Here is a 13,403-nt window from a genome sequence, read left to right on the forward strand (position 1 = left end):
CTTTGTGCGGGACTGCCCGTTTATTGTTGTGCTGAATGCACCATTTAGGCCACTGGGCCCTCCTTATGTTTTTGGTTGTCCTGCATTTGCATTATTTCTATTTGTTCTCACATTTCTTGTTGTTATTTCTCTTGTTTACAAGGTAGATGTGCGTTTGCCTCAAAGGTTGCCCACTTAAGAGATCCAGAGCTTCGAAAGTTAGCGGAAGGTCTTCCCTTGCGTGCCGCTAAAGCAAAGGCCCCATCAACAACGGAGCGTTATTCAAGAGCCTTTCAAAAATTTAGAGAATGGTCTTCTTGCTTTGAAGAAGTCGTTTGCTTGCCCTCTGATGAGATGTCAGTTGCCCTTTACTTGGAATTTTTGCTACAGCAGAGGTACCCCTACTCCACACTTGAGTCCGCCTGTTATGACATAAACTGGGCACACAATTTGTATGGCTTTCCAAGTCCTTGTGATTCAAAATCGGTAAGGAACGTGCTCGAGGCTGAAAAAAGGGAACTTGCAAAACCTGTTCTCAAGGAAGAACCTGTTACTCCTGAAATGATTTTGAGTATATGTAACAGGTTTGCGGGTCCCAATGCTAATCTTTCTGATCTTGGCTTAGCTGCTATTTGCGTTACTGCCTATTCGGCCTTTCTCCGTTGCAACGAGTTAGCTAGCCTACGTTGTTGTGACGTAAGTTTTTGCGATACATTTGTGAGGATTTATGTATTTAAGAGCAAAACCGATGTTTATAGGGATGGCGCCCATGTTTTGTTAGCAAAATCAGACTCTGTGTCTTGCCCTTTTCACATGCTTAACAGATACGTCGGTGCCGCTAATTTAGACTTGTCTTCGTCTTTACCGTTTTTTCGCTCCTTGCATTTTCATAAAGTTACTTCTTCTTATAGTTTGCGTTCCATGGGTATGAGTTATACCAGAACTAGGGAAATAGTTTTACCAGCGTTTGCGGAATTAGGGTATCCTAAACACTTGTTTGGTTTACACAGTCTAAGAGTAGGAGGTGCTTCTGCAGCCGCTAACGCAGGCGTCAGTGATCGACTCTTTATACGTCACGGCAGATGGAAGACTAATCGAGCCAAGGACGGCTATGTTAAGGATAATAGGATAATTTAGAATCTTTACTCTCGTGTCGAGAAGTTTGCATACTTAGTTTTCTTTGTTCTCTTTCTTTCTTTCTTTCTTTTCGAAAGCGGGCATCAATAAACGAGATGCCCGCCCCTGATGCTGTGTTCGTGTTTATTAAGATTAGTTACAAAATATTTGATAATCGTTTCAGGGTGATTAGAGTATAAGTGACTTTTGTTATGGCGTTTGCTGTGAAAATTATCAAGTTGCCTCGGCGAGATAGCTTATTTTCAATAGGAATCCTTTTCGAAGTCTTCCTCATTTGAAGCCATGCTGTGAGACATTTTATAAATAACATCGTTTTGATCTCGCTATTCTCTAAACAATAACACGCGATTCGCTTTGTGGAGGTTGTTGTAAGTTGCGGCAGGTATATTTTGCAGGTTGCAGGTTGTAGGTTGCAGGTTGCAGGTTGCAGATTGAAATTTACTTATAACTGGAAAACCACTGGCTTTAAAAATAATTAATAACCTATATAGTCGTCGGAGGGTTCTTACATAAAATAGTTTGCGTTTTTCACATAGTGAAAACATGATCGATCCGCTATACATTCTCGTCCCCAGAGCCTCCGTTTCTTTTGGTCACGTGGTCGGAGAAACGGAGGGCTCTGGTAGCAGCCATTACCGGATGTCCGTAAATCACGGACATCCGGTAACGCATGCGTAATTTTGGCCTGCATATCTGCTCATGCCCAGAAACTAATCCTGAGGGAGGGGAGAGAGGAATAGAGTGTATTCTTCAGATGTAAACAGATGGGAACGTTGACATGTGTTTTCACTTCGCTGAAGTTAGGTGATTTAGAGTTAAAAAGAGAGTAAAAAGCGACCTGAAATGTCGTCGCCGCTTCAGACACGATTGCTAGCTTGTGTAATATTTTACCAACGGGTTTCGCGGTGCATTTTGTGGTGGACCGTCTAGAAAAATTCAGGGATCGACAGCTATCTTCTTGTTGTTTCTTCTCTTCATATTCGATAAAAAGGAGAGGTTTAAAGAGCGGGGTGCAGTTGTTAAAGTTTTCAAGCAAAGTAATCAGGATACGACATGTGTTACGTCTATCGATGACACGGTAAAATTTGTTTATGGACACACGGAAGCGTTTGTGGAAATCGGCCGTGGAAATTGCATCACTGACCAAAGGAATTAAATATAAACCGTGCTGATAGATGAAGGGAAAATTTTTTAATGGTAAGAACTATTTACTTCCTGGATATTTACATAGGTTTGTAAGCTGTAGCAGAATAAAAATCTGTTGAACTGAGGAAAGTTTTGTTGTATTGGAGTTTTGCTCATGTTTCCTTGCAAGGAATGTAATAAAGGTGCTCACTTTCATATGATCTTTCGGGTCCTTATTTTTTCAAGTAACCCTATTCTGTTTTTGTTTTTTTTTCACAAAAGGGTCTTACACAATCAACAGATCATTAAACTGTCAAATTAAATCAATCAATCAACTTTTATTGTGCACTTTTTGCAGAATTAAGTTACATCACTATTATAATTAAATAAATATTAGAAGAGAAATCTATTTTGCATATAGCTATGGAAAGAATAAAAAAATATGTGTGTGGTAACCAGGGTATAGGGTAGCAATTGCCTTTTGAAGTGATTACTACCATGTTAAGAAAAACGCAGAGAAAAAAAAACAAAAGTCTTATGCCAGTTGTTATCGAGTGGTTATAGATGTGTGCTGAGGACTTCCATAATGGCTCTGCAGCAATTTTAATTAGCTTATTTGGAAGATCTAATGATGATTTTTGTACATTCAGGCTTGAGAAAAGCCTGCAGACATTACAAAACTAGATATAGGGCTATTCCCACCATTTTGTCCCCCAACCCCCACTGCTTTTGTTGATATAATTGTTTTTGTTCATTTTATACCTTTCAACCAGCTTATATAAAGCTTAATCTTTTGGGTGCTTTCAACAACAACAACAATTTTTTAATCAGTACTCCCATATGACAACATGGTGTTACCAAAAATATAATACAGCTAAAATGATGTAACTATAACATTAGTATTTAGCATTGGTATACATGCAGAGGTGCCTGATGTGAAGAGAGTGATTCATATTGGGGTGCCTCAATGTACATTATGGAAGATTTTTTTGTAGGAAACTGCATGAACAAAATGAATGGGAAATAATGCAATGTCATCGCCCTTTTACAATTTGTGTTACTTCATAGTAATAAGGCTCTTCAGCCTGTTATACAACCATGTACAACAACAAATCTCGAACGCAGTAAAACGTCTACGTCTACGTCTTGTGGTTGATCAGAACATCAACCACATAGCTTTACTATTAACAATGATTCTATCTCCATCTCCTTTTTTTCAGTATTATTTACTGAACTGCAAGAGCAACATTCCTATTTGAATTATCCATATATGGTCATCCTTCAAGGAATTTATGTAGCACTATTATGGTCTGAAAATTAACAAAGAATAGTAAATAATGGCACGAAATAAACTATCTTTCAAAGGCTAACAAAAAAAATATGATATTTTTCTTATGGAGATTTTAATGTAACTCTGTACACCTATAATGTTTGATTTGTTTTTAGTAGAGATAATTCCCACGTTACATTTGGAAACCCACTAGTCTGATGATTCGTTATCAGTTATACATGTATAAATAATTGTCTCTTATATTTGTTCACAGTTATTGGCATGGATGATAAATTAAACATTACAACACAGGCACGCTTTAAGTGTGTACCCACATTTTGTGGGTCGATTATTATTCATATATTCACGCTATTGTTCTTTCTCATTGAATATTCATAATTCACGGACCGATTACTTTCCGAACATGTGGCTGGCTACTGCACGAGCGCAAACGCTTTGATGTTAGGTGCGATATTTTTGCTTTGTGTTAGGATTTCTGCTTGATTGATTTTTTAAACCCTATTGTTGCGACATATTTTGATTTATTCGTAAGAAAGGTCTGGAAAAGCTCAAAGCATGCACGTGGAAAGGCCCCGGGAAAGGCTGAGAAATTGACATGAACGCATTGCTCGGCGTCTGACCGCAAAAACACTCTCAAACATTCTAGTGTCTGGAATGTTTTTCATCAATAAATTCGCTCCTTTTATTCATTCCAGTGTTCATTTGAATCTAAGCTACGATTTTTGACGTCTCGCTTTGTTAAAATCATACCGCTTTGATGAGTCCAAGTGAACATAAACCCATGGAACGGAAGCCCGCTCGATTATTTATAAAAAAAACTCTGTCGATCGATAGCTAGCTATTGGAAGTCGGCCCGTTTTCACCGAATTAAACGTAGACATTCATAAGCAAGAAGAAAATAAAACGATTGTGTTGGATTTTGAATTCTGTGTACCCTTTCGTTTGTCATTTACTGTTCCTTTAGATGTTTTCTTTTGTCTTTTAGCTTTTCTGGTACGAAACGATCGAGTCGAGTATAAACGTCACGGCAATGAATCAAACGCGATTTCTATTGGTCAGATCCATGTGGTTGCTGTGACGACCAACAAATCAACGCGAGTTAAGCGGAGCTGAATCGGGCGAATTTAAGTTTATTTACAAGCTTTTTTTAAGCCAAAGCTCAAAATTATCAACGACATTTCATCTTTTCAGAAGTTTAGTGTCACGGCAGTATCAACAAATTGTGTGTTTCGGGTCAGCATCGCGGATCACAACAACGCGAGTTGTTAATCGAACGAATTCAAGGTGACAGCGTGTTTAAAAATCTCAGAAGTCTAAATGGCAGCTCATCCTTCCAGCAATCAAAGCACTTTTGACGGTAAGTCCATTGAAACGTATGTGAAATTCATTGAGCTAATGTACAAAACACAGGGTCACTTATTTACATGTTTTCCACCGTGAAGTCAGCGATTCCCTTGATCGGTAAGCTCACGACTGAAACGTATAAATAAATCCATTGTTTACCTTTAGGATGACACTCTTGACCGACAATTGTCCCGCAAATGTGGCCAGAAAACTTGAAAGCGACGTTCGTTGGGAACAAAAAGTTCTTCAAGATTGACAATTCATTTCTTCTTACACTTAGATTGAAAACTCACGTAAAGAAGAAGGGATACAAACATCTGGACGCAGTTCTTCAAAAGCACGGTAAGGCTTACGAATCAGAATATTGTATTTTAAAGCCAGTGTTTTTTGCGATTAATGATACAACACAATAAATCTGAATGCTTGAAAAAAATTGATTGTTGTTCTCTATTTAATAATCCTAGTTCAATGAAGGTGATAGGGAACGAACGATGTTAAAGAACTATGAACTATAAATTCTCCTTTCTTGCGACCACACGCTTCTTTTATTGTAGTTGTGAGAATTTTGAGTTCCATAAAGAAACATTATCCCAGTCTTTTTTGTAGTCATCGCTACCTGGACATAACCAGTATCTTTTCCAATGAAAGTAAAATCTTAGGCTGAGACGAGTTTTGTTTTCAAATACAACAAATTACCTCTGCTTGTTTGAGTTTTTTGCAAATTTTTGTTACAAAAACTGAAAAACTAAACAAAGGATCTGCAGTATTTTTTTGTTGTTTCTCAGTATCATGAGGAATTAACCGTATGTTATGCACGCCAGAGTACATTACAGCTATATTTTCTAATCCAGCAAAGTGTTTTTTTGTGATTTGTGATTATTCAATTAGATTTAAATTGTTGAAATTCTTGCAACTCCACCTTGCAATCACGATCAGCAAGCATCAATGTCTAAACGCATCCGCACTCAAGATCTTCTGACACGCCAAGAAAGCATAAGGCAAACACAAGATAAGGGGCGAAAGTTCACCTCCAGAGAAGTTGTCCGTCGCCTGAATCTGCAGAGAGATGAACTTACAAAACTCGCAAAAAATGTTCATCATGGCTCAAAAAATGATTTCATTGCATCATTGGCAGAAACAGTAACTAATTGCAAGGGAGATGATCATGATCATAATGAAAACTGGGATGGAAGTTTAACCCCTCAGGATGTTGTAAATTTGGCCAAAATTGCTCACGATCCCCAGAAAAGGAAGCCGATTTATGACCTCATCATACAACAGGATGCTGCCCAACACTATCACCTGTCAGCAATTGAGGTGCTCAATCTTCAGGACACCACCAATCCAACAGAAATGTTGCGTGAACTGAGACGGAAATTGCCAGGATATTTTGACTCAGAATCCAAGGTGAACATCCTCAAGGCAAAACTTCGAAGGGAGTTTGAAGTGGTTTGGCAACCACAAAGAACGCACTCTGGATGGCAAATCAGTCCAGAGAGACTCAGGGAGACATTGCTCTTTTTGTACTGGTGGCTGCCTCCAAATGAATGGTGGAAGATTTACGGAGATGGTAGAAATTTTGGTGGGAAGGACAGTGTGGCAATAACACTAAATGTATTAAACAGTGAAGCTATGTTTCATGGTCTAAGCTACCATAGCCCAGAAGAGTACTGGCCGCTTTCAATTTTTTACGGAAAGGACACGCGCCTTAATTTGGAACTGAACCTTGGCGATCCCACAAAGCGAGGCAGTCTAAATTCCTGGATAGAATCAATGATTAACAGAGGACACAAAGTGTTCATATCATCTGATTCGAAATTTTCAGATAATTTACTTGGAGGTGGGTTGGATTCCACAAGTACAGATTCCTTCACAATGTACAATTATGAAACCAAGGAGACAAGGTGCAAGGTTGGAGAGAACACAGGATTTCGATCAGAAATTGGTCGCAGAATCAACAGAGAGCATCCGGAATCACTTCTTCCATCACTGCCGACATCATGCTACATTCCAGATGGAAATCACTGCTTCTGTAGCCTAACAGAACACATGGTGTTTGATCGTTGTATGACCTGTTTAAATTTAGAAGGCCAGCAAACTATGGGAGGGCATGCTGCCAAAGAACAAACTTTAAACCACTTTATCAGCAACATAAATGCCAGAGGAGTAAGGAATGGCAAATTCGAACTACGGTATGAGGGCAAGAAGCTGGAGCAGATTACACTTAATGTGAATCATGCTGAGACAGTATCGTCACCAGCAAGTGAATATGCAGGAAGCCCTTACCCAGAAATTCTGGAGAATGTTGCCAGCAAAGAAGTGTTTTTTGATTTGCCTGTTCACCTGAAGAATGAACTGAATTGGCCTTCTTTGAAAATTTCAGAATATGACCTCGAGATGAAAATATGGGATGTGAACTGGGAACTTCATAAATTGGAACGGTGGGATGAAGAACCGAGGCAATTTCCTGACCGATTGAATTCAGGAGCATCTGTTGGCTCTAAAGATCCATCCGATTACAGATTTGGTCTTACAGACACTGAAATAGACAAGTATGTGAAACTTGCTGATCTCTTCCATGCCTTAACTTTGCTGCGCTATGGATCATCAAAGCTTTACCCTTACCTCATGAAAAGAGTGGATGTATTCCCCATCATGCTCAGAGACTTGCCGTTCCATTCATTGTTTCGTGGAGGCACGGAGGGTGGCGAAAGAACACATTACTTGCACCAATGTTTGTACTTTGGACACTCTGCCAGGGGAGGAGGTTGGAAGAAGCAAGACCCTATTATCACACTATTTATGTGGCACTACAGATTTCTAAGAAGACGTATAGAGAAGTGCCCAACAGCAGTCAAGGAAGCATATGAGTTATACGTTCAAAAGAAATTTGAAGAGGAAGGCCTTGACTACACTACTGAAATGAAGGCGGTTGAATCTCCCTCAGTCCAGGCTGGTAATTCATCATGCCAAGAGCTCACCAGCACTCCTCAGTCTTCTAATCCAGAGCAACAGCTCCCTCGGTCAGAAGCTGCAGCAGAAAATCAGCCTTCATTTAACAGCTTGAATGTTGAAGATTCATTTCTGCCAAGCCAAGAAGCTGATAACAATATCACTCTTCAGTCTTCTACTCCAGAGCATCAACTCCCTCAGTCAGAAGCAGCAGTAGGAAATCAACCTTTACTGAAGAGTTTAAATGTTGAAGATACATCTCTGCGAAGCCAGGAAGCTGACAACTACAAGAGAGGAGACAGAGTCTTCATTGAGAAAGGTGGGCAGACAACCAAGGCAATGGTTTGTGAAATTACTCCACAGAAAAAGCGTGTAAAAGTGGCTGTTAATCCTAAAGAACCTCCTTTCTTTGTTGAAATTACATCACTTTGTGACCCTGATCCTCAAGTTTTGAATGGACTCACTTTTGTCATTTCTGGAAGACTTAACGAGAAGGACAAAAGTGGCATCACGAATGCTGAACAACTCACTCCAGTTATTGTTCGGAATGGTGGGAAGGTGTTTACAAGGGATGTGGCACAAGCTGCTGATGCAGACTTCATTTTGATAACATCACAGAAAGAGCTTGAAAAGGATATCAAAAAGATCAACAAACCGATAGTTTATGCATATCGTTTCAAGTGGCCAATTATCTCAAAACAAATTGTGCTTGCAGCTGACAATGATAAAGTCCTTCCAGATATCCATAAGTACAAGCTCAAATTAAACAACTTGGACAGTGCACCCACTAATACACTGGCTCATGCAAGAGTTATAAGACAAAGTGAACTTTTGGTCAGTACTACTAAAAGTGCCCACCGAGAGCTCAAGAAGGCCATGCGACGAAAGCGAAAGCCAGAGTTGACAGAACAGGATGATTCTAACAAAGAAAATGATATCCCAAAGCAAAAACCGAAACGACCAGCAAACGGATTCATTGTGTACAACACAAAGGCCTATGCACAGCATGTTAAAGAAAATTGCGAGAAGGGCATGTCAGAGATCAGCAAAGTAATTGGACAGCAGTGGAAATTACTCAGTGAGGAGGAGCAAAAACAGTACAAGGAAATGGGACAGGCTGAATTTCAGCATAAAACAGAAAAATGGAATAGAGCACTCGAACTTGCACAATCCAATCAAAGCACACATTCAGGCATTGATTACACTGAGTTCGCATTTTCAAGGATGAACTGAACTGATAACAGAAATTACTGTTGGCAGATCGTGTGAATAGTCCCCTACAAATCAAAGTTCACTGCAAACAAGCTGTATCCAAAACACACTTTATCCCCCTATTAGACACACACTCAATCATATAATATTTTGTAAGTCAGGCACTGGTAAATAAGACTACAGCGCATTTCTTGCAATGTAAATTTAGGATTTTTTGGCATTAAAATTCTTTTCTTGGTTTTAAAACAAAAACTGTTGTAAGACACTCATTGCCTTGCTGTATTTTTTCAAAAGATTTTTTTCATTTCTGTTTCATTTACAATCCCTGGCTAATAGGCAGGGACAAAAGTCGGAATGGATCAACTCAGATGGCTGATTTGAATAAGAACAGCAGGTAGTGCTATTCTCATTCAAATCAGCGATCCGAGTTAATGATCGGGTCTGACTTTTGTCCCTGCCTATTAGCTAGGGATTGTAAACGAAACAGAAATGAAGAAATGAGAAAATACCCATACCCACCCCTCAGAAGGTCACTGGAAATTCCAACAAAAGTCTCAAAAGCCAGATTTTTTAAGGCAAGCATATAGCTAAACTGGAATTACTCGAAAGTACACAGTCCATTGTACACAAACCACCTTTAATTTATTCTGTCAGTTATACAGAAGTGACTGCTATAATAACTGAATGCTTTCAGAACAAGCATCTTAGTAACCATAAATAAATAAATTACTTTTGACATCAAAACATTCCAAAACTCTACAGTCCTGAACAGACCATCACAGGTTGATTGAAACTGAAAACCTAAACTGAATCCCTTTATGATATAATATTATTTTGAAATGACAAAAGCTTCTAGTCTTCTCAGTCTAGATTAAGTCAAAAAAACTTACAGTGGAATTCAGAAGATACATTACAAACTTACAGTGGAATCCAGATATTTTTAGCCTCAGAGGGGAATATATTGGGTGTAAATTTGAGAAATTGGTGGTAATGTTGCGGTGTCTGACTGTGTGAAAGGGAACTGCTTTTGCTTTGATTTATCAGAAGCTCCAAAAACTCAAGTGTTCAATAAGGGGATTCCACTGTATCTTATATTGTTAAACAAAGCTTAGCTCTAATAACTACAAGTACTCCGATAAGCAACTGTAAATGGGTAATTAGACTCTGAATAAACAAAATTTAAACGTAAGCTCATTGAGGGCCTGTGAACAAAAAATTTTACTCTGCAAACATACTTAAAGTGGGAACAGGGATTTCCTGGTTCCAGGATTTTAACATCCCAATTAGCCCCCAAAAATGAATCTAACTTTGCAAGATCCCTCCCTGAATATGAAACTTGGAAATGGTTCTCACCTGTTAGACCCAAGATCTTAGAGTCATGCATTGGATCAAATATGCCAAGGTGAATAGGCTGCGCAGGACGAGTGGCAGTGCGTGAAATACCCGAGTAGACACCTTGACGTATTTGATTGGCCAAGCAACTCTTTCTGAGGTCCAACAGGTAAGAAAAATTTGCAGCATTTTTAACTTGACAAAACAAAACCCTGTCCCAGCCCTCGCAAATAACTTTGTCAACCAAACCCTTTCCCTTTGACCCAATAATGACATCAGATTGACACGAAACATGCGCTACATTGTTCCCTGTACAAGATACACCCCTATCAATACTTTCAACTTTTTTGTCCACTACGGAACACAGCAAAAACTTAAACTTAAAAAGATCCTTATTTCTTGAAATGGATGTACAAATAAAAACTGAACCCTTACAAAAATCAAGAGAATACAAGGATCCAATCCTCAAAATGGTGCCATTTGACCCAATAAAGAAATAAAAGTGTAAACTGCTGCTACTAGGTACTGCCATGGTAACCTGATCCTGATATGGAATCTCGGTGACTGCAACTTCAGAACTTGATGTCAACCCTTGATCTGTAATCACCGTTCTTCTCTGCCTCTTCCTTGTCTGCTCAACTTGTTCCTGAGCAATGGCTTCTTCCACCTCCCAAACTTTGACAGTCTGTCTTTCTTTGCTGTCAACCAGTTGCAAAGTTACCTTAAATAAAAAGCTTGGTATTAATTTCAGGCTTCAGACTACAGGCACAAAAATTGGATGGCCACACAGTAAACATGTAGACCTAGAAAAATTCCTTGAATTACAATCAATTTAAGAGATGAGAGAAGTTAAAGGATTCCAAAAGATAATGAATTAAATGTACTTCGCCCTGAGAAACTTTATGCAAAGTAAGGCACTCAAAAGAAAAAACATCTTCTGAAGCCAATTAGTGTATTGTGGTTATTTTAATTTTTTCTTAGCCAAAAAACAGTGTCTGACATTTTCAGAATGCAGACTGCAGACTTTTCACTCTGGTTAAACTTACTATGCACTTCAGTTAGCCTACTATTCACTCTGGTTAGCCTGAATAACACTTCATTTAGCCTGTTTACGGTACGCTTTCAATAATGGTAATGGTAACATGATAAATTCTCTTAGTTTGCAGTCTACAAAATGTCAGACACAAGCCAAGAAGTAAGTGACGAGGGTTAACTTTTCTAGCAGTATCATTAGATGACAAGATGAAAGCAGCAATACAACCACTAAATGGGGACACTTGTAAACATCAATGATTCAAATGTTTGCCTTAAATCGGTTACGAACACTCCAAACTACTTTTCAGTATAAGAGTTGTATAGAGACTGGTAAGGAGAATTAGTAGTATGATCATGACCACTGACACTCGATGTAAAGTTATGTAAACAATAAATCTGCTGCTACAGAGAGTTGAAACTCACCGATTTCCTGATAGGATCTGACTGGAGAACATTTGCTGCTTTGCCATTCAAGTAAACAACGTCCCCGTGGAACAATTTCTTGAGATTCGGGTTCTGATGGCAAAAAGTGACTTGCGTGAGATACTTATAAGCGTCAAAAAGGAAAAGGAAATGAAAAAACTCAAAATTAACATTGAATAACTTCTTACCTTTTTTTGTGCAAGACGGCGCGGGATCAGCGTTTCTTCGATCGTTTCCTTTCTGATTTCGGAAAGGTCACTTATCTCGCGGTCCCACTCCGATCTCCATGGAGGAAAAGTCACAACAACCGAATTTTCGGATGCTGAAATAACTTTGGCTTTGGCCCAAATACCGAGCTGATCGACAGCTTCAACAGAAGCACCAACGGCAAACTCCATCATGTATCACGGCTCACAGCTAATAAACTAGTTAACGTGACGATCAAGTGTGTTTACAGTGATGAGAATAAGTGAGTAGCCACGCGTATGACTCAGTTATTTATAAGCCCGCGTAATGGCGTGTATTTGCATAACAATATATATCGTCTGTTGTTTTGACAAGCGCACGGTCAATCAAATTCAAACAAACTCTTATGTATTTCTTTGTAGTTTAATAGTATCTGATTGTTAACCTTAAATAAACTAGTCCAACGAAAAGCTTAGCGATCGGTTGGTAACAAATCACTTCAAATAATTTTTTAATCGACTTCCATCTCGCAAACGAGAGCAAATTCATTCAGACGTGACCGAAGACGCGCCGCCGCGGTTCTCACTGCCGGCGACAAATTGCGTTGTAATTTGCAAAACAAAGCGGTTCTCCGGTAATACGGAACCAAAAATTTCGTTTAAACGCTCATTTTCAAGCTTGTAAAATGCATATCAATAATAAACCGATATTACCTTTGCCGCTTATGAGCGAAACGTTTTTCGGTGGAAAGAGATGAAAACACGAGGTGACATTTTTTTCGCAATCACCACGCTTCAAAGAACAAAAGGATACGCACTTAAGGGACAATAATTAAGCCGCATTGTTGAATTCTTTTGAAATACATCCACTGAATCGCCGCCCAAAAGTCACAAGTCCTATTCATTCATCTGAGCTCAATAATTCCGAAGATACTCAGCCCTGTCATCGGAGCAAACTCGACAATAACTCGAAGCTTGCCGACAGGTAAATTAACGAGCCTTCCGTGTCAATTAGCCAGCGGTATAGCCTATTTCTGAACAACACAAATAAAGCGTGCCTGTGTTGTAATGAATTGTTATTTACTGATTAATATTATTGTGACGGAATAAAGTTTTGCTAGTTGCAGTTGCTTCCTAACTAAAGTGGTGAGAGAGGAAAGGGTCTCAAATTTCAGCTATGGTTATCTATGGTTATTTTCCTTTACACATTATTTCCACAAGTAAATTATTGAAAAAAATAAATTTGGGTGGAGGTTCTAAAGCAAACTAAACTCTTGCCTGACCACAAAAGGTTTGTTCGTGTTTTTTGGGGGGAGACTATAGGGGAGGTCTCAATAATGAAGAGAGGAGAGCTAAAAAACAGATATTATATATATCTACAACCGCAG

At 38.9% G+C, this 13,403-nt stretch overlaps 1 protein-coding gene across 1 annotated transcript; it reads right to left on the reverse strand.

Annotated features, from left to right (window-relative positions):
- Positions 1 to 10,144: 10,144 nt before the first annotated feature.
- Positions 10,145 to 12,450, reverse strand: LOC145469976 (uncharacterized). The gene is made up of 3 exons (XM_081453805.1): positions 12,019 to 12,450; positions 11,831 to 11,923; positions 10,145 to 11,093 (listed from the first exon to the last, which is right to left on the reverse strand). Exons 1-3 carry the CDS (start codon positions 12,229 to 12,231, stop codon positions 10,155 to 10,157), a joined length of 1,245 nt encoding a protein of 414 aa, XP_081309931.1. The 5' UTR covers positions 12,232 to 12,450; the 3' UTR covers positions 10,145 to 10,154.
- Positions 12,451 to 13,403: the final 953 nt, after the last annotated feature.

This window comes from Orbicella franksi, chromosome 15, assembly GCF_964199315.1.
Source record: "Orbicella franksi chromosome 15, jaOrbFran1.1, whole genome shotgun sequence".
NCBI classification, from domain to species: domain Eukaryota; kingdom Metazoa; phylum Cnidaria; class Anthozoa; order Scleractinia; family Merulinidae; genus Orbicella; species Orbicella franksi.

What these genes read in the sequence shown, in the direction of transcription:
- LOC145469976 (XM_081453805.1), bottom strand. Translation starts at nt 12,231, where the DNA reads ATGATGGAGTTTGCCGTTGGTGCTTCTGTTGAAGCTGTCGATCAGCTC. An exon ending in GCCGTCTTGCACAAAAAAAG is followed by an intron (nt 11,924 to 12,018) that starts GTAAGAAGTTAT and finishes TTTTGCCATCAG; the next exon opens with AACCCGAATCTCAAGAAATT. An exon ending in CAGATCCTATCAGGAAATCG is followed by an intron (nt 11,094 to 11,830) that starts GTGAGTTTCAAC and finishes TTTTTATTTAAG; the next exon opens with GTAACTTTGCAACTGGTTGA.